Source organism: Actinia tenebrosa, unplaced genomic scaffold (genome assembly GCF_029948245.1).
Source record: "Actinia tenebrosa isolate PJP-AT-01 unplaced genomic scaffold, QUT_ActTen_1.0 PGA_scaffold1__47_contigs__length_23844297, whole genome shotgun sequence".
NCBI lineage: Eukaryota > Metazoa > Cnidaria > Anthozoa > Actiniaria > Actiniidae > Actinia > Actinia tenebrosa.
Genome location: NW_028292578.1, coordinates 16,007,094 through 16,033,803, shown reverse-complemented (window position 1 = coordinate 16,033,803; position 26,710 = coordinate 16,007,094). Strand labels below are relative to the sequence as shown.

At 37.9% G+C, this 26,710-nt stretch overlaps 2 protein-coding genes across 2 annotated transcripts; both read right to left on the bottom strand.

The window, feature by feature from the left end:
• Nucleotides 1-4,080: 4,080 nt before the first annotated feature.
• Nucleotides 4,081-22,271, bottom strand: LOC116296872 (Fanconi anemia group J protein homolog). The gene is made up of 32 exons (XM_031704978.2): nucleotides 21,900-22,271; nucleotides 20,804-20,915; nucleotides 20,653-20,703; nucleotides 19,974-20,189; nucleotides 19,599-19,699; nucleotides 18,982-19,166; nucleotides 18,240-18,435; nucleotides 18,031-18,153; nucleotides 17,803-17,898; nucleotides 17,125-17,260; nucleotides 16,448-16,494; nucleotides 16,184-16,336; nucleotides 15,777-15,820; nucleotides 14,959-15,069; nucleotides 14,426-14,471; nucleotides 14,024-14,051; nucleotides 13,866-13,921; nucleotides 13,088-13,228; nucleotides 12,863-12,931; nucleotides 12,742-12,792; nucleotides 12,011-12,082; nucleotides 11,790-11,862; nucleotides 11,465-11,536; nucleotides 11,050-11,168; nucleotides 10,609-10,644; nucleotides 10,411-10,512; nucleotides 10,105-10,130; nucleotides 9,962-10,026; nucleotides 7,320-9,395; nucleotides 6,632-6,835; nucleotides 5,792-5,949; nucleotides 4,081-4,934 (listed from the first exon to the last, which is right to left on the bottom strand). The coding sequence occupies exons 1-32, from the start codon at nucleotides 21,987-21,989 to the stop codon at nucleotides 4,896-4,898; spliced, it is 5,094 nt and encodes a 1,697-aa protein (XP_031560838.1). The 5' UTR covers nucleotides 21,990-22,271; the 3' UTR covers nucleotides 4,081-4,895.
• A 780-nt stretch (nucleotides 22,272-23,051) lies between these two features.
• Nucleotides 23,052-26,289, bottom strand: LOC116296877 (ran-specific GTPase-activating protein). The gene is made up of 5 exons (XM_031704986.2): nucleotides 26,162-26,289; nucleotides 25,974-26,080; nucleotides 25,705-25,862; nucleotides 24,699-24,827; nucleotides 23,052-24,514 (listed from the first exon to the last, which is right to left on the bottom strand). The coding sequence occupies exons 1-5, from the start codon at nucleotides 26,174-26,176 to the stop codon at nucleotides 24,267-24,269; spliced, it is 657 nt and encodes a 218-aa protein (XP_031560846.1). The 5' UTR covers nucleotides 26,177-26,289; the 3' UTR covers nucleotides 23,052-24,266.
• Nucleotides 26,290-26,710: the final 421 nt, after the last annotated feature.

Genomic DNA, 26,710 nt, shown 5'->3' with positions numbered 1-26,710 from the left:
CAGTAGATTCTGAGTAATTTTGAATGAGCTTGTTTTGATTTTCACAAGTATCAGCCCAGTTGTATGACTTTCTCTTTGTATAGTCCCTCTCTTGCCTCTTGGCCGTGGTCGTCTTTCTTGCTGCTCTGTCGTGTAGAGACTCCCTTTTTGATTCTGATACAGTCAATATTCTCTTATCATCGTTTCTAACGACTGACATTACTGTAACCTGACTGTCTTGTAGAGGTGGAAATACGCTCTCTCTTGTAGGCGGAGAGCTTTCAATATTTAAAGTAATTGGGCCATTTAAACGCCTTGCTAAAAGGGTCTGTCGCTGGAACTTTTCCATCTTTTTCTTTTCAATGTATTTCCCTCCGGTTTACCAATGTCACTCTTGTTGATTCGAGCCTGTTTTTTTCAGCGTGAGTTAGAAAGAAAATTTGATGAATCAGTCCTCAACATCATGAAATTTCCGAAAGAGAAACCGTTTTGTTCGACACCAAAAAGGAATGACTTGAATGGAATTTGATAGTTCAATTTATATTCACGAACAAACAATACAAAATGGATCTAAAATATCAGTATGACGTCCTATCTCTGATGAAAAAATGCGTTTTTCATCTCTGATTGAAAAACAAAAACACAGGTAGCTATGCAGTCTCCACCTTCTTCGTCACACCTTGGCGTTTATGACGTCAACTTTTTTTGTTGTTTTAATCAATTTTCAAATACGTAACATTCACACATGAATCGAATGAATCTGGGTAAGCCAAAAAGAAAATTCTAGATTTCTTACCACCTAATATACATAGTTGAGTTATCAACTTAAGAATATTTCCCTCATTTGGCACATATCCTCCAACGATGAGAAGATATGGATCTAAGATCTATAATTAAAACAATTGGTTTAAATTTCATTTCTAATAGTTCATTAAAACAAACACAGTGCGCTCTCCCCGGTCACGCCGACTTAGTGCTTATGACGTCAAATTCCCTTATTTGGGTTATTATTTGAACTGTTATTTTGGCTGTTCTTTTCTTTTGCTTAGTACAACGCACAAGACGGATTGCACACGTGTAGGGATATTGGTAAAATGTTACTTATCTTATATAACCAAGTCATTTAACCACAAGCAGATAGCCTATAGAGACTCTTCTTACTATTTTTCTACGTGATAGGATTTGTTGTCCAAAGTTAGAAGTGCTGTTTCCGGTGAAAGATAGAATTTTTTATTTTTCGCTTCATTTGAGGAACGGCGGAGCGTTTTTTGAAGTGACAGGAACCAGGAAAGTGTATGTAGGAACAATATTTTATCCAATAAATTATTTATTATTGTTATTATTATTGTTCTACCTCTAAAATGTATTTCTCCTCCGGCTCAAAAAGTGTGCCCCCACCCCCATCCCCCCGTATCCTTCCTCCCTGTGTTTTTGTGAAGTCTACGGTTGGAACTGCAAATACGTCAAAACTTAAAAGCTATTCGAACTGGAATTTTCTGGAAACTCCACGACCCACCAATGAATAATGAACGACCCCACAAACATAATATGCTGATTAAAGCATGGCGTTTTTAATTAACAAAATTATCAAAGGAGGGAACTGGATAAATCTAAAGCTTGGGATAAATTAATTATATATATATAAAAAGAAAAGTGCGATTAAATAATAGAAAATAAACAAGACTATGAAACATACATATACTAAAATGAATGAATCTTAGTCTAATTTTTTTAAAAATGTTCTATATACAATTATAATAGGTGGTAGACTTTCTTGAAGAGATAGTCTTGAGCAATCTTTTTTACCACGATTTCCGTCATCTAGCCGTCAAAATATGTAAAGAAATGAGTGAGTCCACAACCAGTTTTGACGGCTAGATGACGAAAACGTTGCAAATAAGTCTAGGAAATCGCACGATGTCGAGAACGATAGACCCCTTGCCAAAATGGCGGCCGAAAATTGAAATGCATTAAATTAGAAAATCAATACCAGCGCTGGAAAGAGCACCTTTACTTTAGTAACCCTACAAAAATGCATTATGTATGGTGTTATATTGGCCGAGAAAACTCAAGTTCTTGAAGATTGACAAATGTACAGACAGTTGTATGTCTGGGGGTATACCTTACATAATGAATCTTCTTGCGGTTACTAAAATAAAGGTGCTCTTTCCAGTGCTTTTATTGGTTTTTCTCTCAGTTTAATTTTAACCCATGCAGCCGAATTCGCGGCCGCCATTTTGGCAAGGGGTCCATTCGGAATTTATAGGTACGAGTGATGTTTTGAAAGTTTTCAAAATTAGACGAGCTTTTAGACTAGTTCAATTTGAGAACTTTCAAAACATCACGAGTATCTTTAAATTCCGAATTGTACGAGAAGGTTGTGCGATTTTTTGTTTATAATACACTCAACAAAATTAAGCAACTAAATTGGTACTCTACAGAGAACAATTTAGGATTTAATTGTACTCCTCTTGTCCAATCAGAATCGAGTAATTTTGTAGAGTGTTATATAAGAGTGCATTATAAGAGGACATACCACGGAAAACTAGAGCAAACGCGTTCAGTGCTAATTTCAACGAAATTTCGGGAGAAAACGTTTTTTAGATCGCTTTACCCTAGGTTTATTGCCTCCAACGTCGACTGCGATGCCAAGCTCCTTTCTCATTTCACTTAGGTTGTAATGCTGACCATTTATTTTCACGAGGTTCATAGTTTTTTCAAGTTCTTCGCACACGGCGTCTCGATGTACAGGTCGCAGGCATTTATACTTTCTTATCTTTGTCCATTCGTTGTCTGAAATTGCCTGGTCTTCCATACACTCAGCCTTGCTTGTCTTTGTATCACAAGATGTTTCCTTGAGGTTTTCTGAACAGTTTATACTTGGTAAAGGGGTGATCAGAGGTACCAAACGACGGCCTGGACGGATAACACGTGTAGGGGTGTTCCTTTCCAATGCGGTAGTGGGGGGCGAAGGATAATAAAGGTATTCTACATCTTCAGGGTAAAATGATCGTGAGGGGGGTGGTGGAAATGAAAGGCTTTGGAAGTGGTCATGATTCGATGTACCTTCATGAAGGATAAGTCGTGATGATGGAGAAGACGACTCGTGAAGTAATGTGGACGCCCTGAAGCGCAAAAAAGGCTGCGGGGCAGAGGAACAAGGCTGCCGGGCTGAGGAACAAGGCCATGGCAATGCACCAGCTGTCTGAAGAGGGATCGTAGAGGACCGAAGTCGCATTGCCAAGGGCTGGTCTTCTAAAGATGCCGAGTGGAAAGGGTTTAGTGGCGTCAATAACTCGTAGGTTGTACTCTCTCTTTGTACACCATGACCCTTTGTGTGTGGTAGAAATGGAAAATCATGCTGGGAATCTGAAAAACTAGTGTTCTCCTTCTCAGCCAATTGTGTCATTCCTTTTGGTCTTCGTTTTATCGGAGGTAGTCTTATGGGTAGACTCGTGGGTACTGTGCGCGCGGCCATAATGAGATCGTCTGCGTGTGGACCGCGCCATTCAAGATGAGAGTAGTCGAACACTGGGTATGAAACAGACCTCTCGGGGACCTCAAATGGGCCTGACCTCTGGACTCCGTGGTCCATGGTCTTCAAAAGACCTGACCTCTTGTCGTAGCTGCATTCTTTCTTCTTAACAATATCTGGTAGACTCACCACTTTTTTCTTCTCTTCCTGTTCACTTGAGCGCAAACTTCTCATCTGATGTTGGAATGTAAATGCAGGAGTCGTGTTTAACCGCGGCAAGGAAAAACGGTTCAATTCTTCAGGAATCTCAAATGCTTTAAAGCCCTCCATGAATTGTTCTCGTTCCTATTTCAGTAGGTTGATCAATGAATAGGTCGGCTCGTGGAGATGTTGTACTGAAGGATGGGTTTATGGCTAGCTTTTTGTACTTTGCTTTGACGTATTTTGACGATTATTTGTTACTGTAATTAAAGTGCAGCTTAATTAACTATAAGCACAGCTAATTAGCAATAGGTCGTTGATCCCATATGGGGAAACGAGCATGCATTTCTTAGTGCCATGCATGATGCGGGGTAGGACTGGTAACTGTCGAGAAAATACGTTCTTATGTTGTTCTGAAAGCCTGATTTTATTTTTGTGTTTTGACAACGTAACAAGAAATTTAAAAATGTTCCTTTGTTTTTACAAGTAATTTTTCCTCTTTAAATATAAACCATCGAACAAGAATAGTTTTTCCATTTTAACTTTAAAAGTATCTTTTTTTTGCACTTGATTTGCCTCCCCTTATTATTATTGTTATGACGCAGACTCGATGACGCAAAACGGTACAATTTAGACCTGCAATGCGCCATGGTCACGCGCCATTGCTCCGTTGCAACGTGACCACGTGTCCTCAATGACCGATGTACGTGCTATGATCACGTGTCAGAGGCGTTGTCCTTGCTCGGTTGCAACGTGACCACACGAGATGTTTTAGTAGAGAGTGGAGTAGATAGTTTTACGTATATATATTCACTTATACTTATCGTTTACTCAAGGGAATTCAGAAAAAATTCTATATTTTAATGAGCGATGTACGTTCTGTGATCACGTTTCAGGGCGTTGTTCGAATTTGCTCAGTTGCCACGTGACCACAAACGAGATATTCTTAAAAGTCGAGGGTGTAGCAGAAAACATTAAAATTTACAGTTTACAAAAGAGAATTCAGAGAAAATTCTCTACTTCAATGACCGATGTGAGTTTGTCCTTTGACCATCCGCCGCCGCGCTGGTAGCTTTGTTGCTGTTAAATGTTCATTATTATTTTCTATTCTTTTTTCCACGAAGTCTGCTCTTACCAGTTGTATAAAACCACACCCAGTTTCCGTTATTTTTTTAAGATTCTTTCCTTTCTATTTGTTTTTTTTTTTTTTGGTTTTTGTTTTTGTTTTTGTTTATCACCATCAACTTGATGTACGAACAGCCTCACTGAAGAAATAAACCTGAAATGAAACAATACCCAATAATACTTTAGATGAATGCAACCGTTATTTTATTGCGACATTTAGGACGTTCATGCGCAAAAGATCCCATCCTCAGGTTTACATTTTTTTCAGCATGACGATGCTAGACGTCATACTAGAAGTAAATGAGCAAATAATAGAATGATTTTATTTAATCCACGAAACAAAGTCGTATAACAGGACGTTTTCTCAAGTTTGCGTGTGCATCCAAATTTAAGAAACTTGACGGGCCACGATACCAGAAGTAATGTTTCAAATACGAGTTGCTGTATTCTATTGGGATTTCAAAATCCGAGTGGAATTTCAAATGCCAAGGCGTAGCCATCTTATACTCTTTTTGTTATGTTTGTTTTTATTTCAAAGTCCGAGTAGTAGGACTTTGAAATATTCCAAAGTACTAGAACTTTGAAATGGGTGCGGTCGTATTTGATGGGGGTTTCAAACTACTGCACGTGGTACAAATAAGAAACCCTGGTTGGTCAATGAGCTTATGAATAATTAATGAGTATAAGATCATGAGCTTTATAATGAGAATCATTATACATATGTATTAGATTTTTCAATAAAAATTTATCAAATCGATTATTTTCATCTTTATTATAAAACTGTCTATCAATTTTAGTGAATTTGCGTTTTTCAGTTTTGTGACCCGTCAAGTTGGATGCGCACGCAACCTTGGGAAAACGGTCTATTAGTGAGTAATAGTCAAAGCATAACAAAATAAAACAATAGAATTAGCGCCTACTACTATGTATTAAGCTCAATTTTTTTTCACGGGTTAAATAAAATCCCTCTAATTAAAAAAAAAAAAAACAAAAAACAAAACACAATCATACCTCTTTTGAACTGTTGACGGTGGTCGTCGTGTGAGTAGAAAGAGACATGATTTCAACACCAATTACAAAACAGGGAGTGCTTTTAGTGTTGCACCCAGAGCACTGAAGTGGAACGTACAGGTGGTTCTCAGAGGGCACATATAGCGCATTTAGTAAATCTGGCGAAAAAACAATACAAAACGATATACAACTATTACGTAGCCAAAGATAGGTGAAGGGAGATAAGCGGAGAATTCCAAGATCCAAGAAAATCTGGAATGTTTAAGGAGGCGGCATGGTCGTGTGGTCATAGCGTCGGTCTCGCAACCCGGTGGTGCTGAGTTCGAGTCCCGCTGTGGTCACTAGCTGAGACTGTATTTGTCCTGATTTCTGATTAGTTCAAATTCAGTTTCTCGGCCATGCTTGTAAATAGCCCACTGGTTTGCCTCCTTGCCAGTTGGGATTTTTAAAAACACTTTAAGTTTCTTATTATTTCTTCATTTCAGTTTCATTTCAGTGTCCCCAATTAGTTGCATAAACTAAATACATCGACACTTAAATAATATGTAATTATTGACTGAGTGGGAGGGCCGTACGGGAAAATATTTGGCCCGAGGTGATGCCGTAAGGACAGGGCGCAGCGAGGTCCGCACAAATGACCGAGAGCCAAATATTTTCCCGCAGAGCCCCACCTAACTCAGTCAGTAACAATAGCATTTTATCATTTTCCCCCCTACCCAGGGTAAAATCCTGGCTAAGCCGCTGTGATAATGATTTTCATGCCCACTGAGAGGTTCCACTTATTAGGTTGGGCTGTAGTGTAGTGTAGATGACCGTTGTATCAGATTAACTTAGACTTACCCTGTTGCGAAGGGACTTGATCTGCATCGGCCATGGCAACGACATTCTCACCAACATCATTCTTGTCCACCGTCCACACTCTTCTGTCCAGTGAACCTTCCCTTTTACGCTTCTTGGTCAGTCGAGTTTTGGGGTTCATCGAAACTAACTTATTGTAGAGGTTCGTCAGATGTTGACTTTGAATAGTTTGTTGCGTGGCGACACCTGACAACAACAACATGGAATCAGTGGTACATGAGTATTTGGTGTATAGGTTGTTTGGTAATAATTTCAAGTGAATTTATTTGTGTTAAGGAGTATGAACACGAGACCTCCTAGGCACCGGTCAGCGGTAGCGTAGCAAGAGGCCCTAGGTTTGAGAGGTAAGCGCGCGCTTTTTTTGCGGGGCGCGCAAGTTCCCGCCAAGTCCAGACGATACTCATATACATAAGCAACAAAAAATGCCCAAGAGACGCGGGGGTGTTTTCTGTTATGCCGACCTAGAACACAAAAATATTTCTCAAAAATTTCGACTTCTTTTAAAAAACGATAAAAATGGAAACCTGAATTTTAGGGAAGAAACGTTGACTCCCCTCAGACGAACTACAATGGAACTTGTTATGGTGAGCGGTGTTTTGAATAAAGTCCCCTGGAGGATGAAAAAAAAGGCCCAAAATTGAGTGGTAAAAAGAATTGGATCAAGAATTACCTTGAAATATTTGAGCGTTACAGCGTTTACAACAAAGACTCGTAGTAGGAATAGAATCCTCTTTGACATCGCTTCTGTTATCTATGCTTCTGGTTGTCTTGGCCCCCTTTCTTTGAGCAGCTCGTCTTAAATTTCTTCTCACAGGTTTAATTTCATCAGGAATGTCTGATTTGAGAGTCATCTCGTTTTCTTGCACTTTGATATTTGTATCCCCGATAGCAGAGTTCCGACTAGTGTTTTTTAGACTCCCGGACGAGGGGTTCAAACCAACTCGCATCTTTTTTCGAGTTGTGGAAGTTTCATTTTCAAAGTCCGAGTTTTCTTCTGAAACTTCTTTATTGGCATCTTCAATCTCCTTCCTACAAGCCGCACGAGATTGGACTTCTTCAACAGTGCCAGGCTTGGTCAACCCCAAACCAAATGGATTTCCAGAGGAACACCCGGAATTATTCATTTGTGGGATTGACTCACCATTTTGTAGTGCTTGTAATTCATCACCTGGTCCCTCGCGGACAGGCGCATCCGCTGTATCAGCGGTCGCAGTTATTGAGCCATGCTCCTTATCCTCGGCAGTTTGGGATTCCAACTGTTCTGCTTCGGGTGATGGGGTAGCAAACATGTCAGGAGATTCTGGGAATTCGAAATCACGCATTTCTACGTCGTTCTTGTCTTCTTTTATAACATTACTATTATTTTTGGCAATATTTTTCGTTTTAGATTGGTGCGGAATGTACGGTAATTCCAATGATTTTACATCTTGCATGTTTAAAGGCTGCTTAGAACGTTCTACTTCCTCCTCATCACAAGTACTTTCTAGAGTCGATTGGTTCCTATCAACAAACCCTTCGCTGTTTTCTTCTATATTATCATTACTCTCTCCAGAGGACCTGCTAACACTACAAGTATCGTCAGTCGCATCAGTTTGCCCTGAGATGTTTCTTTCTTCTTCACGCTTTTCACTGGGGTTCGCATATTCCTTTACCACAGCCACAGCTCGTGTACTATGATCTGCATTGACGGAGCACGCCGGTCTAGGTGCGTCTTTAGCAGGACTTTTGACTACATTTCCCTGTATTACGGATTCTTTAACTTGAGATACAGCGGCTGGCGGATTTTGTGTCGCAGGAGTCGGTGGACCATTTTTATTTGGCGTAAAAGCGATCGTTTTAGGTGTAGTGTAAACAAACCTAGGCGGTTGTCCTTGGTTATTTAACTGTACTGGAGTTAGGAATAGCACCTGCTGGACCCGGCTACCGGGCGCGGTCGGTCTCGGTACTATAGAACTATTGACATGAATGGTTGGAATTGCATTAGCAGGTGTCCCTAGGGCATTTTTAGGGATGAAGATTAACCGCGGAGTTACTGCTTGAGGATTGATATTGTTCACTACTGGTGCACTCTGCTGAGGCACGACTATCCCTTGCTGTGAGTTGACATTAAGGACTTGATTGACAGCGGTAATGATTCCTGTAGGATTAACGCCGAATGCAGTTCGAGGTGGCCCGTTGACACCACTTGGATTGGCTTGTCCCACAAGATTGGGATAGCTGACAGGAATGGCGTTATTTACTAATGGGAGGCTATGCTTCTTACCATCTTGCTGAGTGTGAACCAACATTCGATCTACAGGGGCCATTAGTTTGGTTTGATCTAGAGATTTAGAGTGACTGATAGGAGTAGATATGAACTGTTTGCTGTGGTCACCAGAAGACTCTAGTATATCATCAACAGACTGGTTGACCACTTGACTCGGTGCGTTGGAGCTCTGTAGATTACCTTGCTCTGAAAGCCTGGAGTAAATGTTAGGAACAGAAGAATCTGTCGCATTGAAATCATTCCTGGGAACTAATGGTGTGGAGACACAGGGCGTACCGGGTTCCTCTCTATTTGGACTAGTATCCGAGAGGAAGCTACCATCTGCAGTACTAGACAAGCTTTTCCTTGGTGTTACCTTTGGTGTCTGGGTAGCGGGACAGGGAACCAATTGACGAGCATCAGCAAAGTCCTTAAGAGAGCCAATAGCTTGGTTGAAATTCTTGTAATGTTGAATTCTCTGACGCACCCACTTTGATATACCTAGAAAATTTCGTAGAAAATAAGAATGCCTTTGCTGTAAAAGAGTTGGTGGTGAAGTGCATGGGCGAATAGATGGATAAATGGGAAGATGAACAGATAGGTTTGAGGAAAGTGATGGATTTCACCAGACGTCATTCATACACCCGAGGCTTTTGCTAGTCTTTTCATTTCGTCTTGCGGCTACAGGTGGTTAATGTAAAATGTTGATCAGCCAAACTGCAAGTTTTCACCGCACATGGTGGTCAGTGTTCAACAACTGAGCAGATAATGAGATTCAAAGACTTTAATCAGGTGATTGAAATCCAGCAATCGAGCGAATAAGTCTAACTAGCCATTTTTAAATACAGTTTTAAAACGAGGGCATAGAATAGACACCTTGCAGCACTTTGAAATGCAGCTCAATCTGGGGGGCAAAACAATAGGTTCCCGAATCTCAGGAGATTGGAATTCTTTTGTTTTGTCCCTCTGATCGAGATGCTTTGACGTCACATGCAAGGGATCCATATATCTAACGTAGATCGAAAATAGCATAAATCGATTAACAACTAAATAGCGTAATAACTTACTGTTAGAATATCTTGGCATTTTACTAAACCTTTCATCAACCAAAAGAATGGCTCCCCAATCTTGTCTAAAAAAATTAAAAAAGATGATGATGATGATGATAATAATAGAAATCGTATTGGTCAGGCATCTGCAGGTGACTTACTTGTGTCGTATACATCTTCCTAATGCCTACGAAAAAGGAAGCAAGAAAGAAATGGTCAGAAATCAAATCCATACGAGTACTTTATATCAACCTGAGTTATAAACTTTTATGTATGCGCCATGTAACCCATCTTGTGGCAGTTTCGTTGGGACGAGCACAACAAATAGCTATTATTCCTGAGCAGCTGCATTCGCAGTCGAAAGTTCTTTAAGTCATGCAAGTGAGGCTAGTGGGTCAATAGAAAGCAAAAATGACCCAAACCACTGTCAGACATTGTGAGCAAATATAAACACTGTGACTTGTTACCTGATTGAGTGCTCTGAAGGCTTGGATTTCGTACCATTCACTACCATTCAGCAGGCCTCTCTTTGATGTGTGCTCGTCGTTGTATTTACGCTTGAGATCCACCTAAGATAACAAACAAAAATCGATTAGTTGGGTACCGTGAAGAACTGGTCGCATAAATGTGAAAACAGACGTTTTTATAAATGCTGCAATATCTACCTTGAGATCCTTCGTGTTTGGAAATGGTATTCCAACCTGAAAAGACAGAACCATAAATACGGTCACGATACGAAACGCGTGAAGAGCGTGGGCATAATGGAAAGCAGATAGCATGAGAGTGAAGCGTATGGTACAGACTAAAAGATGGACACGGTAAGACATGCTGTAGAATACAGCGGTTTTCGTAAGAGTGGGAAAAGTAGCTCACCTTAGGCGTATTTTGCACTATGTGTTTGGATGAATCATTGGAAGACAATGGGAAGCCATTTCGATGCTACGACATGTCGCACCGTGTACGTGCTGTAAGTCAGAACCCTACGTTTTCCACTCTTACAAAAACCGATCTAGTTATTGTATGAATTAGAATCGTACGGCTATACAACTACCGTATAGTTTCTCCGAAATAAACGAACACCGCCACTCAAAGTTCAGTATACTTACAGTGATAACAGCTCTAGCATTATTATCTGCAAAATCCAAGCCTTCGCTGACTTTTCCTCTACACACAGCAAGAAACAAAGCACCTCCTGTATTAACACAGTAATCTTCGTCATCTGAATCTAGAATAAAAAACGTACAATACCGACTCAACAAACGCTAATCAAAATAGAGGGCAAACTTGTTTGTGCTGCCTCAAGGTAAAAGACAATATAGGGCTTTCTCGGCAACCATATTGTGTGGGAAAACGATAGACTGAAGACGAGGGCAACCCAAAAGAAATAATACTCAATGGGATGGCGTGAAATAGCTATATCTGTTGTAACATTCCAATTTCGCAAGTCAACAAAACCTCATTTCACTGGCAGGTTTATCAACGATCAAATAACAAGAGTTGAGTTGAAGATAAATGACTTACCAACACCTTCATCATCTTCGCCTTCACTACGTCTGATGGCTTGGTAGAATTCATGCATTACGTCATCAAAATCTAAGAAAAAAATAATCATTTTAACAAAACACAGGCTACACAGATTCCCATGTGTTGCGGGTCAAATGTTGCTCATATTACCACCCTGCGCACAGTGAATTCTCATTGTCACACGAAGTAAAAGTTCTCTCTACTCTTTGCAACATAAACCGTGGTACACAGACAGCAGAACAAAATTCAATGCTCTCGTTACCCTTTGCACGCTGAGTGATAATGTGAGCAAAGTTCGTTCAATAGAATGACATGCACCAACCTGTTTTGTCTCCACCTCGAGGCTCTGACAAAACGAGCTTTTTCTGCAGCAGTTTGGACCAAAGACCTGTAGACTAGAAAATATAATATTACGTAATTGTATTTAGTGAGCCAAATTGGAAACCAGCTCTATTTATGTATATGCGCTATTTGTTACACCCACTCTTAATAAATACTCATTATTATTATTATAGCATAAACACCATTTACTTAGGGTCATACCTGCCATCTTCGGCTAACTTTATCCATCATGTTATAAGATGGAAAGAAACACAGTACTCCGTGTGGGATTTTCTGTAACAACAAAAAGAAATCAGAAAAACATTGCCATAGAATGTGGGACTGGATTGTCTGTGTATCACTTTTCTTAAATTTTGAAATCTCTTCCATGTATGTTGAAATGAGCCTCAAACTAATTCCAAATACCACAGAACTTAAAATAGGTGAACTTGAATCTTACTGATCGAACGTAAATCCAGCTGAAGCCTTAAAAGCCAAGGGTCACAATAAAACGATCGATTCTATCAAGAAGATTTCTATCATGTTTTCCAACCACCTCATGAGCCCGGGGGGGGGGGGGGGGGGGGTACTCTCCTATATTCTCAATACGGGTACGTGCCGCCAAACAGGGTTTTCAGCGATTTTATTCTGGAACAGGGTATATAAAATCGCGCTTGCTCTTGGACATTGGACAAGGTATATGAAATCACACTCTCTCCTCTCTGGAACAGGGTTTCTATTTTCACAATACAGGAACTGGGTATGGTTTTCTGAGATCTTGCTCTGGCACAGGTTATGAATTTCAGCGATTTTACTCTGGAACAGGGTCAGGGTTCAGAGGGCTCAGCGGCACATCCCTACCCTAAACTGGCAAGAGTACCCCCTCCGGGCATGAGAGGCTACCTACTACCACTATTGACTTAAGATTTGTCAAAAAATTTTGAATTCCTTACCTCACAAACCTCTAGCAGAAGATTCCCAATGTCATCTTGAAAACTAAAAGTCTAAACCAGTAAAGAATATCATATGCATCGAATCGTTTGATCAGCTCAGGAAAATTATGCATTTACATACCTCTGAGAAACGATAGGAAGCATTAATAGGCGAGTTACTAGGACCTACAGCAAGAGTACCAACCCAGACCTGTGAAGGGAATACAAATAGGTAGCATAAGAAGAGAAATGAAATGGAAATAAGGAAAGGAAAAGAAAAGAAAAGAGAAAAGAAAAGAAAAGAAAAAAAAAAGGAAAAGAAAAAAACGGAAAGAAAAGAAAATGGGAACCAGTTGCTTATACAAACCTGTGAGTTGGCAATGACATGATTAGCCTCTAGTTTAATGGGAAAAGGAACACCAAGCTCTGAAGCAAAGGAACTCATGGGAGAGAGTGTCCCAGATGTAAGAATAATAGAACGAGCCTGACTGCCAATGAATGAGAAAACCTTGGAAAAAAGGAGTAAAATTTTGAGCACACTGACTTTAAAAACCAAGTTAAATAATTAGTGATATTGGAAGTACGACAGGGTCTCATCATCATCACTATTAAAATCATCATTAACATGATAAAGTTTTTATCATCAGCACCAAAAAATCATTATCAAGTTAACATCAGACATTATTTGGTCATCATCACAATCATTATCATCATCATTATCATCAGTGATATGATCAAGTTGTGATCTTCAACAAGAATAATCATTTATAATTATCTTCATCAACCATTTTTTTAGTGTCATAATCATTCATCATTTAACAATTATTCGCCGAAGGCTCAGTGATTATCGGGGAACATTTACCGAGATGCAAGTCTTCAAGCGGCGAGGTAAATATTTCCCAATAATCACTGAGCCTGAGGCAAATAATTGTTTTAGTATAAATACACAGGTGATTCTTTCAAAAAAAGAAAAAAAAGAAGATAAAAGGCATTTTTTTCCGGTAACAGCAACAAAGCGGCTGGCCGCCATTTTGGATTTTTGCTCAAGGTGATTATCGTGTGATAGTGTGAGTTTCTAGACCAATCAGCGCGCTAGATTTCCTATAATCACCTGCATATTTTTACTAATTTATAATATTACATACCACAGCAGGGTTGAAGCACCAGAAATTAAGGGAATATGTCCACTCCTTCTTGGTACCTTTTCCAGGAAGAGGATGGGAAAACAATATTAATCAAAGGAAATACAGGCTGATGATGCACCAAAGAAATACTTATTCCAGGGTAAACAACATTTACTTACCATATCCTGCTCTTTTCCACATACCAGGCTGTTAATAGGATACCAAATAAATGAGTTTATATCTCAAGATGAAAAAATGAGAATTTCTCATTTTCCTTTTATTTATTTCACACCTTGCATTTCACAAACATTCCACACAAAACAGTCCCTGGCATAGGCCACTTCATAGGCATACTTCATTTACTAAAGAGACTATTGTTATGTTCAATCTCTGGTAGGCAAATGAATGACAAAGGTTCATGTCAAGTGAAGTATCACCATGTTTCACGTTACATTTTCAAATAAAGAAAGTCAAAATTGTTTCCCTCTATGTGGGATTTGATCTCCAATGTTTCTTTCATAAATCAGACACCCCTTTAAGACACTGCTGACCCTGATTTCATTAATGTAATATCTTCTTACCAGTTTTTCACCTCGTACCACAACTGCTGTCTTCTGAATGGTTACCCTGTGCAAGTAACAAATACATGACAAATATTAGAGCCTCCTTAAAGATTAAATTTGCCAAATTAGATTGTGTCTAGTATTAAAAAAAGATATCCATACTGCCACTCCCTGAGGGGGTTGATTGATTGACATGGATTGACATTGATGCAAGTTTAATAATAATAATTTTTTTAATTTATACTCGGATTTTAGAGTAGCACAGACTGCTAATATCTCCAAGTCCACTCACACATACTACCACAACGTTTAAATATCTTATACACATAACTCTCAACTAACATTTTGGTTATGGGAGGGATGAAAACCAGAGAACCTGGAGAAAAACCCCTGTGGCAAGCTAGAAAACAGTACATCAAACGAATTCAATTTGTTTGTTTATAATATTTATGTTCTCAAAGATATTGGACATTTTGAATTACCTGGTAAATAATGTTTATGTATGTAAAAGCTGTATTTTGAACAAGAACAAAAAAATCCACACAACATACCTATAATCTGACAGGTATTTGCCGTCATGTCCAAATATGTATCCCAAAACTAAGAACAGTCCTTCTAGAATCATTATACTATGGGGGGAAGGACTGGTTTTCTCATATTGCCTGAATACATAAATGAATAAATGAAATAAATTAACTTTGTTTATAGAGGATAACACTTGACAGTAATTTTAACTGTTAAACAAACTTGTGGTCCTCTTTTAACATCTCTAGTTGATTAGGGGTGGGACCGCCACTAACTTGATTATCTGAGCCACATGAAGATCTAGCCATTTGGAGATGTTACCACAAAGGCAGCACCTTCTATTCAGTTATTTTAGGGCCCTGAGTGTTGGTCCGGCTGAGGCTTGAACAACAACCTCCGGCACAACAGACGGACACGCTTGCCAACTGAGCTAACTGGGTGGCGGAATGAATAGATGGATAAATGGATAGTTGAATGGATTAATGAATAGATGGATGGTTGGATGAAAGGATAGATGGGTAGATGAATGCATAAATAAATGGATGAATAAATGGATGAATGAACAACTGGATAGAAGAATGAATATTGGTAGTTGAATGGATAATTGAGATAAATAGTCGAATGGATGGGTGAATGGATCGGTGGGTAGGTGGATGGATAGGTGGGTGGGTGGTGGGTAGATGAATGAATAGATGGGTGAGTGGATAAATGGATGGGTGGATGATTGGCTGGATGAATGGATGGATGGGTGGATGAATGGATGGATGGGTGGATGAATGGATGGAACACACCATTAACTAATGATCTTTTACACTCATCAAAGTTGGTATTGAAAAAGACTTACATATCAGGATCTCTATCTGCAGCCATTATCTCGCCAAAAAGATTCTGGAAACAATAATTACATATTGATTATCAGCAAGCCTTATGCCATTTGTCCCTGGCTGGACCAATCTGCAGGGTCTTACCACTGTTTTCATTGCTACGCACTGATGGAGACAACAGTCGTGACATAGGAATCAGGCATTAGACTGCCGTCAGTCAAATAAATTGTTCCATGTACCTAGTTTTCTTGGTTCACAGATCCCTTTACCTACTCTCACCATTTATTTAATTGACTGTGTACAGCCTATAGCCCAATTTCTATGTCATGACTCTTGTCTTGATCAGCCTATAGCAATGAACACCATGGTAAGTAAGCTAAAATGGTAAGGTATAACTATAAAGTAAAAATAAAAAGTATTTAGAAACCTGATACATTGTGTAAGCACCAGCTGTCATCCCTGCTTCTCTTAGTCCCTCAAGTATGTCTGTTCCTGACATCACACTGACAGCCTGTTCAAAACCTCTGTCCTTCATTCGTCCCTCAGAATTCTTGGTCATCCATCGCATTAAGTTACCACACTGTCAAGAAATATTTATAAAAATTGTTTAGGAAAACAAACACAAGGAATACAGCTTTTAAAATTCTTACAGAATGGAAAATGGAATACAGCTTTTAAAATGCAGACTTACCATTAGATGTAGTGGTTGGTAATTGTTTGGCATTATTCTCCAGGATACTGCAGATGAAATTAAAATAAACATGTAAGGTCCAGTGGTTATTATTTATTTCAGGGAAGCATGGATGGCATAGTGGCAAGAATGAGTGCCTCTCACCAATACAGTGGAGGAGTTACTGGGGTCGACAGACAGCAGGCTAGAAGGACAACAATCAATAGAAGAGACTTGAAGCGTTTATTGGAACATCGATTTCCAAAGCAAATGTGCCTCAAGGCTGATCTCAGGCCATGAGGGAAACTATGATGATGATGAGATTGGGATAAACTCTAACATTTGACTCCAAGAAAAGTCTATGTAAAGTCCACCCACACCCTTTGGACTGGAGGCATAACTTCAACCAATCCCCCTTGATGTGAAACAAACCATAACCTTTGTGTAATACAATCTTCAATAAAGATTTAAGCAAATTTTTTTTGAGCAGCCACTTAAAATGTTAGCAAAGTCACAGCTGCTAAGAAGAGCCGTCAAGATTGGCCAAAACAATTAATAGTTTTTATTGTCGACTCCTGTTGTTTTGTTGATAGATGCAATTAGGGCAGATCTTCTTAGAGCTGCAACCTTGCCCTAAAATGTCTCTGCTTCCATATAACTTTACTGTGACAATAACAATGAAATGGCCTTTTACTTACTCATTTTATCTATGTCATCCATTGTTTCCTTTAAATCCATTGCAGTTATAGTGAGGCTGGCTGATTCCCTTGCAGAATCCTCTACATTATGAGCTTCATCTAAGACAACTATCTGGTCCTTTAACTCTATTTCCATCTGATTGATCATGTCCAAGAGATAGAGACATAAATTCAATGAACATAATAGAATAACTTACTGTACTGCCAGGGTTCATTCAGATTCCCTTATAAATTTGATTTGCAGGATTAATCCTTTGTGTTTAATCGTCATCATCATCAAAACTCTCACTCATCATGTCAGTAAGTGCATGTGACCTTTCAATTTGCAAGATCAATCCCTTGTTTTTAATGATAACTGAAATTAATTTTTGTATAGAGGAAGTAGCCATATCTGATTCCTATTCTCATACTATCTAGGATTTCTGCTATATAGAGACATGATTAGGCTAAACAAAAAAATAAGTGTGTTTCCTGTTGCATAAGAAAAATAATTGGTGTTGGTAGGTTGGATTTTTTAACTGATACAACAGTGGAAATGAGCTTACTGGGAATCCTGTGGTGCATTTGGGAATGAAAAAATATTAGGGTCGGCAAAAATTAGCAAGAAAATTAGAGTTGGTCGAGCAACAGAAACACACTTATTTTTTTGTTTGGCCTTATCAAATGAAGATATGATACCTGCTGTCTTATCTTAGGGTCTATAAGGTAGTTATAGGGGCAGAATACAATATCTGCTTCTTTCATTAACTCTCTTGCAGCATAGTATGGACAGGCCTATCAAAAGAAAATCAATCAGTCAGTCAGTCAATCAATCGACCTTATGGTTCATGGTTCTCTTTGTTTTGCTACCCTGCTCTACGATTATACGATATAACCCTGCTAATAATCTTATTTAAAAACACATACCCTTAGTTTCTTCCCAACTCTGGTCAAGTCTTCAATGTCCCATGCACTTGTTAGTCCCAGACGTTTGATGTTTGCTTGGTTACCAAGTGTGGTGGCTTTAGGATAGTAGGAACATGTCTCCCCCTGATCAACATACAATCCATTATTAGTACTAACAAATATAAGGACCCTCAAAAATCTAAATAAATGATTTTAAACATTTTACACACCTTAACAGCATTATCAAGAAGCTTCCTGCACTCTTCATTCTTGTTCCTTCCAGTAGACACTCTGGGATGAATGCATGTGTGTTCTCGGCTAGCCAGAATACACATCTTTATATCTTTGTAAGCTGTCTTGCCAAGTTCACGGGTAATCTGAGCTACTTGCTTGTGTGTCCTTGTGCCAAAGTATATTTTAGGAACTCTGTAAAGATACAATAAACACAAGCTTTACTATTTAGAATAATTTAGGCAACATGGGTGGTTTATGCTGTTTTTCAACAGTGTGTTCAAAGGTTCCAAGTCATGGACCTTCCATCATGCAAGTAGAGTTCAGGTACAGATACAGGATTTTGAAAAGGAGGGAAACTGTTACAGAATACCTTCCACCAATACCACAGAATACCCATAAAAGGCAGTAAGATCTCAAATTGACAGAAATCAAATTTGAGATCTTGAAGTAAACTGAGTAAAGTTTTCCTTTTGTTGCTGAAAAGGGTAACTAGACACCTCCACTTACCACCCCTGCATACCCCTGGAGTTTTACAAAAAACCCAAATTCCAAAACCTATTTTGATCTGGCAATCTGGCATCTAGAGCTTAAACCAAAGACTCTGGTGTGCTCTCCAATGAAAAACTATGTAGGTTTTTTTTGTTTTTTTGTTTTTTGTTTTGAGATTCTACTTTCTTTGACAGACTCTTTCACTCGGTTTATTTTACTACTTCTTTGTAGACTCAATGTGTCCTATACCTGATTTGTTCTACATTTTTCTTATTCTTCTTATTATCACTTTCCCCAGAAGATTTCGTCTCATTGCTTGAGCAAGGACTTTCCTTGTTTGGAAGCTCAATCTTCCATTCTGGTGGATCATTCTTTGTGGCATTATTATAATCTGCATTGTAACTTCTACTGTCTTCAATTTCTGATTTAAGATACTAATAAAAAGTAAAGAGTCAGATTGGGGTCTACCCAGTAATAGTAAGATTGGATTAGAAGTGAGGTTACATCTTGGTTTGGGTGGAAGTTTGAGAGTTTGGTTACCAAGTAGACGTAATATTGGGTTAGAAATGGAGCTAAATCTCGGTTTGGGTGTAAGCATAAGAGTTTGGGTACCTTTTTGGGGGAACATTGGGTTACATGTAGAAATGGGGTTACAATTGCTTTGAGTGGAAGTGCAAGAGTTTGACTACCTTGCTGGAGTAACATTAATCTAAAAATGGGCTTATATTTGGTTTGGGTGGAAGTATGAGTGTTTGGGTACTTCATAGGGGTAAGATTGGGTTAGAAATGGGTTTGCAAGAGGGTATTAAACCATGGTTTGAGTATAGTGCCATTTTCACTAAAAAATCAAAGTTAAAGTAATGTACCTTTGAAACAACTGTTGTTGTTCCTGGTGTTCTGAAGCGTTTATTTTCACATTTGAAGTCATCTTCTTCATCACAGTTTAGTTTCTGTTCAGCTGTTGCCACTTTTGAATTTAGAACAAAGACAATATTTCAAAAACGAAGCCTCTTAGGGATAATAATTTTTTTGCTGGGGGAAGGGTATTAATTTGTTTTGGTGAGGAGGATGTCAAATATAAAAGTAACTATAAAATACCTTTTACTCTAAAAGAATAATTTATTTATATAAATGTAACCTACCCAATGTTTTGACTCTACTAGTCTTACAAGTATATATAATCAACCATTTCTGATAACAAAATGTGCTAAAGGATGAAATAATCCTAACATGATTCATACCTTTCAATGGAGTGGAGTCTTCAATCGGTAGCCGAGGAAGGTTTTTGATAGGACTATTGATAGTCAGATCAACAACTTGGATCTTTTCTGGTTTAATCGTAGGTGACGCTGATTTATTATCACTATGGCAACAACCTGTTGCTGTAGAAACTTGGGTCTTTTCTGGTTTAATCGTAGGTGGTGCTGAATTATTATCACTATGACAACAACCTGGTGCTGTAGATAATAAAACACAAGCAATTTTGAAATATATACTAACATTGAACTATAAACACTGCAAAAAATTGCAATAACTTGGAGTTATAGTCAAAGATGTATTATAGTATCTGTAGTATCTTTGACCATCCCCAAGTTTAGGAGTTAGGAGGGCAGATCTAGGCAAGATAGCTACTAGTGATCTATGTCTGACAGACCACTAGTAGCTAATAGTGCCAGTTTTCAAAACCAAAACAATGGCAGTTAACTCAAGTTTTCAACCTAATTCAAAATCGCTTGTATCTGATTAGTACATGTAGGTTTAGACTAAAACAATTAGACCTCCTGACCTCATGGCCTATGAGTCAATAGCCTCATAGACCATTCATTCTTTGGGTGTAATTGTTAGAAGACTACTGGACTACCATCTACATGTATCAAGTAAATTATAAGATAAGACTATGTCAAGGAACTACACTCTTACCAGGACTTGCTTTGCATACTGCTTCTTCTTCCCTCTGTGTCTTTGCTTTTTCTAAAAAAACAATGTTAAATTTCTGGTAATAAACCTTGGTATTAAAATATGGGAATTACAAGTATCTTTTATCAAATTGGAGAGTATATTCAGAACTTACCATATTGAAATGTCTGCCATGCAAGGCAAGAACACAACAGAGCCAGACTTTTACCACTTCCAGTAGGGCTTTCAAGCAGGCAGTGTTGCTTACGATCAAGACCCTTCATAATCTACAACAAAATCAAGGACTAAATTTATGTCTGCTTTGCCACAAAATTTTGTGTTGGTTCAAGTTTTGTTTAAGTTTAAAAAACTAGTGCTATGACTGGGTAGTCCAGGAATACAGATGAACAATTTATTTGTAGGCTGTGGTGAAATCTGCACTGATTTAAGTTTATATTAGGCTATGACAACTGAATGATTATTGGTTCACAATAGCTGGCAGATCTGGCACTCCTTTAATTACCAAAGCATGTTGCAAATCATATATTAAGTTTTCTTGATTGTTCTTTCAATTTTTACCTGCAGTACATCTAACGAAAACGAAACTTATGTTCATCATTAGGTTTTCTTACGAGTGGAAGTTCGACATTTGACCTTAGTCTAAACCTCTTACTTTTTGCCTTGTGTAGTTCCAGAAAATCTCCATACCCCACCCACTGAGGATTTTGGAAATTTTGGAGGGGAGGGGGGACAGAAAAAGAACAAAATTATGGAATTTGTATAGAAGAAAATTTGAAGTTCCTGGGGGTAGGGGGGTCCTTTTACAAATTCCCCCTCGTGGTAGAGGTATGGATATTCTCTGGAACCACACAATTTGTGAAAAATGTGTGTAAAAGCTTTAGTTCAAATTATTTACGTGTGAAAAACTTGTCAAATGTGTTGAAACATGGCAGGGATTAATTTTCAAAAGGGTAGTAAAATTTGGATTTATGGTAAAAGTTGGCCAAATTTTCCCCAAGTTAATATTAATACTCTATCAGGGGAGGTACCCACACTACCACTCACCTCATGGTCTCTACTCAAACGAGTAAAACTAAATAAAAAAAAAAGCGAATACAGTTCTGATCCTTAATGCTACGTGTAAAATAATATACTTATTTTTCAGGAGCTGAAAGGAGGGACAAATTATAAAGATAGAAATTTTTGCCTCGTGAGACTGTGCATGTGAAATATGATCCCCTTTGAAGTGAAAATACTGTATTTTCACTCACCTTGTCCATCATACATAGTTGTGTTGGGTACGCTTTACAGGGAAAAAACAACTTAGTCCCATGAATTGTGTATGATACTCCCTCTGCCATGGCTTGTTTTCTCTTATTTCGATGAAATTGTTTAAGGTAAGACAACTTTGACGAAGTTCTTGCTCGACATGAATCGTGCGAGCAAATTCTGCGCGACGGAGAACATTGATTTAGACCCCTTTAGACCGAAATTCCTAAAAAGTCACAGCACCAACGAATATTGAACGAGATAATGTGTATTCTTGTTAGTTTTGTGGTCCATTAGAGGGACAAATCCGTTGAAAAACAGCAGTTTTCTGGAGATTCATGACGATAAAGACGCGGGAAACTTTCAAACGTTCCTTTTACTAGTCGCCGCGCTTGCTTGCGTTTCTGTGGAACCCAGGCCCCTTTCCTTGACAACCGTTCCCGCCTTCACTCGGGCTAACAACCAAATTACTCGGGCTCCTTGATTACAGTTTTGCTCGTAAAAAGTAATCAAAGACAATAATTGATACAAGAGATACATTATTTCCGAATGTAAACAGCATTGTAACTCAGTAATAATATTGCTATAAACTGGTAAACCTTACTACTGGGTCAACAATCAGCTTATAAAAGCCTTTGAATCTCATTATCTGTTCTAAATGGTGGTCAAACCTGACCCACCATAGACTGTGGAATCCTTGAATGGGGGGGCATTGCCTCTCCTGCAAACACACTTGAAAATGGCTGACATACATCCAAGCTGAGTTACACAAAAACGCTGCATCCCAGGCCAAATGCAAAGAAATAATATGTTGTCAATGCAAAGTATACACTTATTCTGTCTTTCTTTCCTTCTTACATACAGGAACACAACAATAATTTGTGGCATAAATTATAGGAAGACTGTAAATTTGGCCCAGGATGCCTTGTTTTCATCTGGCTTTGCATCATTTTGGAATTAGATGTATTATTTACATATCAAATTAGAAGTTAGTGTGTTACATTTTGCATAGAGGAAATCCTTGAATCAAACGAGACAACAAATGTAGTGCCAAATCTGGGAGTCAAGTTCGAGACTCAGAGGTGAGTACTCTACTGCAATGCCATACTTTTTCCCCAAAACAGTCAGTAAACCAAGTAAAATGAACACAAATATTGCTTACAATACAAGTTTATTATTCTAAACCAAATCAATGAAATGCAACGTAGTACGGATGACAATTGAGAAAGTATTTACAGTTCTGAAAACATTCCAACCTTCAATTGTCTCAGAAAGAAGAAATGTAGATTGAAATAAATATGTTTTGGCTAATGTCAGAGCTCAAAGTCTTCAAAACTACTGTAACAAATCCAGGAATAAAAACAAGAGGCACAGTCTTATTTTAGTGATATTAATATTGCATTTAGAAATAGATATTAGTTTTATAGACATTAGATTGATTTTAGAGCGAAGGCATTTAACCTGTGAAATAAAAACTAGTCAACGTGTAATAGTCAAGAAGAAACAAAAGAAAACAATGGAATTAGGGTCTACTAAAGTGTATTAGTCTAACATCTATTTCACGGGTTTAATGACTTCACTCTACTTGGCAGCAATAAGGTCCAGGAATAAAAAAAACTTCTCTAGTTAGTTAGTTAATAGCTCACAGTCAAAGTAAAACAAAAGAAATCCAATTACAATCTACTACTATTTATTTCACTGGCCAAGTAAAATCACTCTAGGAATCAACACCAATTTTATTGTTTTCTTTTGTTTTTGTTTTTTAATAAAGTTAAATGAAACTACACTAGGAAAAGCAAACTAAAGGACAAAAGAATCCAGCAATATATTCTTTTATATTTTCGACCAGAGGATTTGATTTTTTGAAGTCTTTGTCCAACTACTTAGTTTGTTATTCTAAAATAATAAATTATACCTCTTATCCTAATCTTAAACATGGAGGTAAGATATTCTGCAATCAATAGACTATGTTTTGTACTTCGTATTATAGACTGTTTATTTTTAAAAATTAACTCTGAAATTGGAAAAAAATTAACTCTAAAAGCTTTTTATATTACTAATCATTTGAAATCTAAAGAAAAAAACTAATAAAATATCTATAAAGATAATAATAATAACTATAGCAGCTGGTTCAGGAAGGTTCATAAATTCTGACAACTGATATCAACCACTGCAAAAACTTCAAGGACAATTGTATCAAATTCAGATTTTCTGGTTTTAAAGAATATCCATTTGTATGTCATGGAGGAGATTGACATTTCCAAAGGATGGGGAGGATAAGCACTATATCTTCTGGAAAATCATAACGTGTAAGATGGACACCATAGGGCTTAGCATGGAATCCTGTTAGCACAAGTAAACAGTGGCATTCATTTTTCTGGTACATCTTCTTCGTCATTCTTTTCGTCTTTCTTATCATCTTTTTCAGTTTTGGACGAAGTAGAAGGTTCATTAGTATCTTTTTTTTCTTCGACTGTTTCAGTGTCCTTACTTTCTTTTACATTTAAACCTTCTAATTCCTTGGCCAACTTATCGCTTTCTGGCTCTTCTGATTTTGAATCTTTGTTATCTAATGCTTTCTGGCATTCTTCAAACTTGTCCTTAAACTTTTTGGCATCTAATAATAAAAATTTACAAAAAAAGTTGACTTGAATAATTACTTAAATTGCATTAAAAAGAAGTAATTATATTATTGGTTCATATAATTAAAGAAAAATGAGCTTTTCCCATATCAGGATCTGATCTGTCATCTAAATGTCTTGAATCATCTGAAATTTAAACAAACTTTTCGTTGAACTTACTTTCTGCATTTCCAAATTTAATGGCTAAGGTTTCAGATTTGCACTCCTCATCTGCAAACTCAGCAGCTACAGACCATACCCAGGCCTTGTCACTCCCACAGTTTGGTTTTAGCTCCATGTCGGCTGTGACTAAAGGGAAGTAAAATACACTGTGAATTTCCTACTCTTCTATTGTGCTAAGACAGGAAAAAATGGGGGGAAGGAGTGGTAAAAATAAGCTCTCCAGAAAGAAAAAACATGGAGAGACTTCTTGAAACAAGGTCCGGGCTGATTTACCAACCATCTAAGTAATTCATAGACAAAGCTATGAAAGTGCAGGAAAGAGGTGACAAACAACTCTAGTCACATGTTATGGTTATTTCAAGGATTGGGCCCACAACTACAGTTTTGCCATGCAGTGCATTAACTATTCACACCACCCTTGCCACGCACATGATGGGGTAAAGGATGATTTTGGTTTATTCCAAGGCATTGTGTCCCTACCATGAAAAGCTGCTAAACTATTATAGTCTTATATCACATCTGCTCTAAGTTTTCATCACCAAAGGATATATAATTAGGAGTTCTTTGATTGTGCCAAATAGGTCATTACCCAAGATTCCTATGCGCATTTCCTTTTTTTCAATGACAATACCATTACAACTGCTTTCATTGCTACAAGCTGAGTTCATTGCCCAATTTCACTGTTGCTGTTGTACTGATCAGCATGTTGCAATGAAAACAGTGGTAAAGCAGGAATTACATTTAAAACACGGAAAAAAGCGGGAAAAAAAGGGGGAAAGGTACAGGAATCGGACAGAAAGATAGCAGCTCTTATTTGACGGAACTGGAATGGAATTGGGATAAGTAACACATGGCTAATAAAATTATCAGGCTCTTGAAAACCATGAATTTTTTTAAATTTTCTAATGCCTTGTAGTAATAACAATTAATCCCGATTTCCTTTGGATTATTCAAGTGCTTAGCAATATATAATACAATCTACAAGCATGCGTCGATTACTTACTGAGATGATTTGCACAAATTTTGAGAGTCTTGTCCCTTCGCATGAGAATTCTGTACGTATTTTTGTCCGTGTGTTTTAAAATCCTTATGACACCGACTCCTCTTTCTTTCCATTCGCTTTCCTCTCCATTTTTGTCGTATCTATAAAGCTTGGCTCTCCTGTTGAAAAATTATTGAACACGAAAAATCATTAAACACACAACTGATATCTAATTATTGTCAACGACTTCTAAACAAAGAAATAACCACAAAAAACGGTTCAAAACTTACATTTGAAATATCTCTTCCTCATTTTCCTCCAAAGATTTAATTTCGACTTTAGGAAGGCTGACGATGGGCTCGAAATGAATTTCTGGATTTGCCGGTGGTTCGTGTGTCTTTATGGAAAAAAGAAACATAAATGAGCTTAAAACACAAACAAATACCATTATCACTCGATTCTATATGAATTATCTTACCGTTTCGTCACTCATGGTATATAATAAGCCGAAGGATGCAAGTAGATGCTGTTGGATTAACAGTACTAGAATTATTCTTCCTTGATGCCGAATATTATTGTCAGCAAAATTTTCCCGCTACACGAACGGTTGCTTACGAAATGCCAAATGCGCATGACCAAATGATTGATAACTGCACAGAAAACGCAGGCTCAAGATCCTCTCTTTTTTCCCTGTATATTCCTGTACATATATATATTTTTTCGTTATATTTATTATTCCTTTATTTTGCAACGATTTCTTTCACATCATTTTATTACATTCTCAATGAATTATCACCTTGACCACCCAGAAATAGCAAAAAACCTCGATTTGACATTTGTTTTTGAACTCCACGAATGGGTGGAGTCAAGCGAGGGATTAAGGGCACTGCTCCATTTTAGCATCATGTCAAATGATGTGAAATCCAATTTTAAAAATTCCTAATGTATCTATTGGCATCTTGGGGTGCATATTTAATATTGTCTCTCATAGATTTTTATTTTTGTAAAACCAATGGGGGCTGTAAAT

Coding starts and splice junctions, on each gene's coding strand:
- LOC116296877 (XM_031704986.2), bottom strand. Junction 25,863..25,973: donor GAGGAAGAGATATTTCAAAT/GTAAGTTTTGAA, acceptor ATTTTTCAACAG/GAGAGCCAAGCTTTATAGAT. Junction 24,515..24,698: donor TAAATTTGGAAATGCAGAAA/GTAAGTTCAACG, acceptor TTTTATTATTAG/ATGCCAAAAAGTTTAAGGAC.
- LOC116296872 (XM_031704978.2), bottom strand. CDS start 21,989: ATGGCAGAGGGAGTATCATACACAATTCATGGGACTAAGTTGTTTTTT. Junction 17,261..17,802: donor ACCCTAAGATAAGACAGCAG/GTATCATATCTT, acceptor ATGATCAATCAG/ATGGAAATAGAGTTAAAGGA. Junction 10,131..10,410: donor CCTTCAGAGCACTCAATCAG/GTAACAAGTCAC, acceptor CCTTTTTCGTAG/GCATTAGGAAGATGTATACG.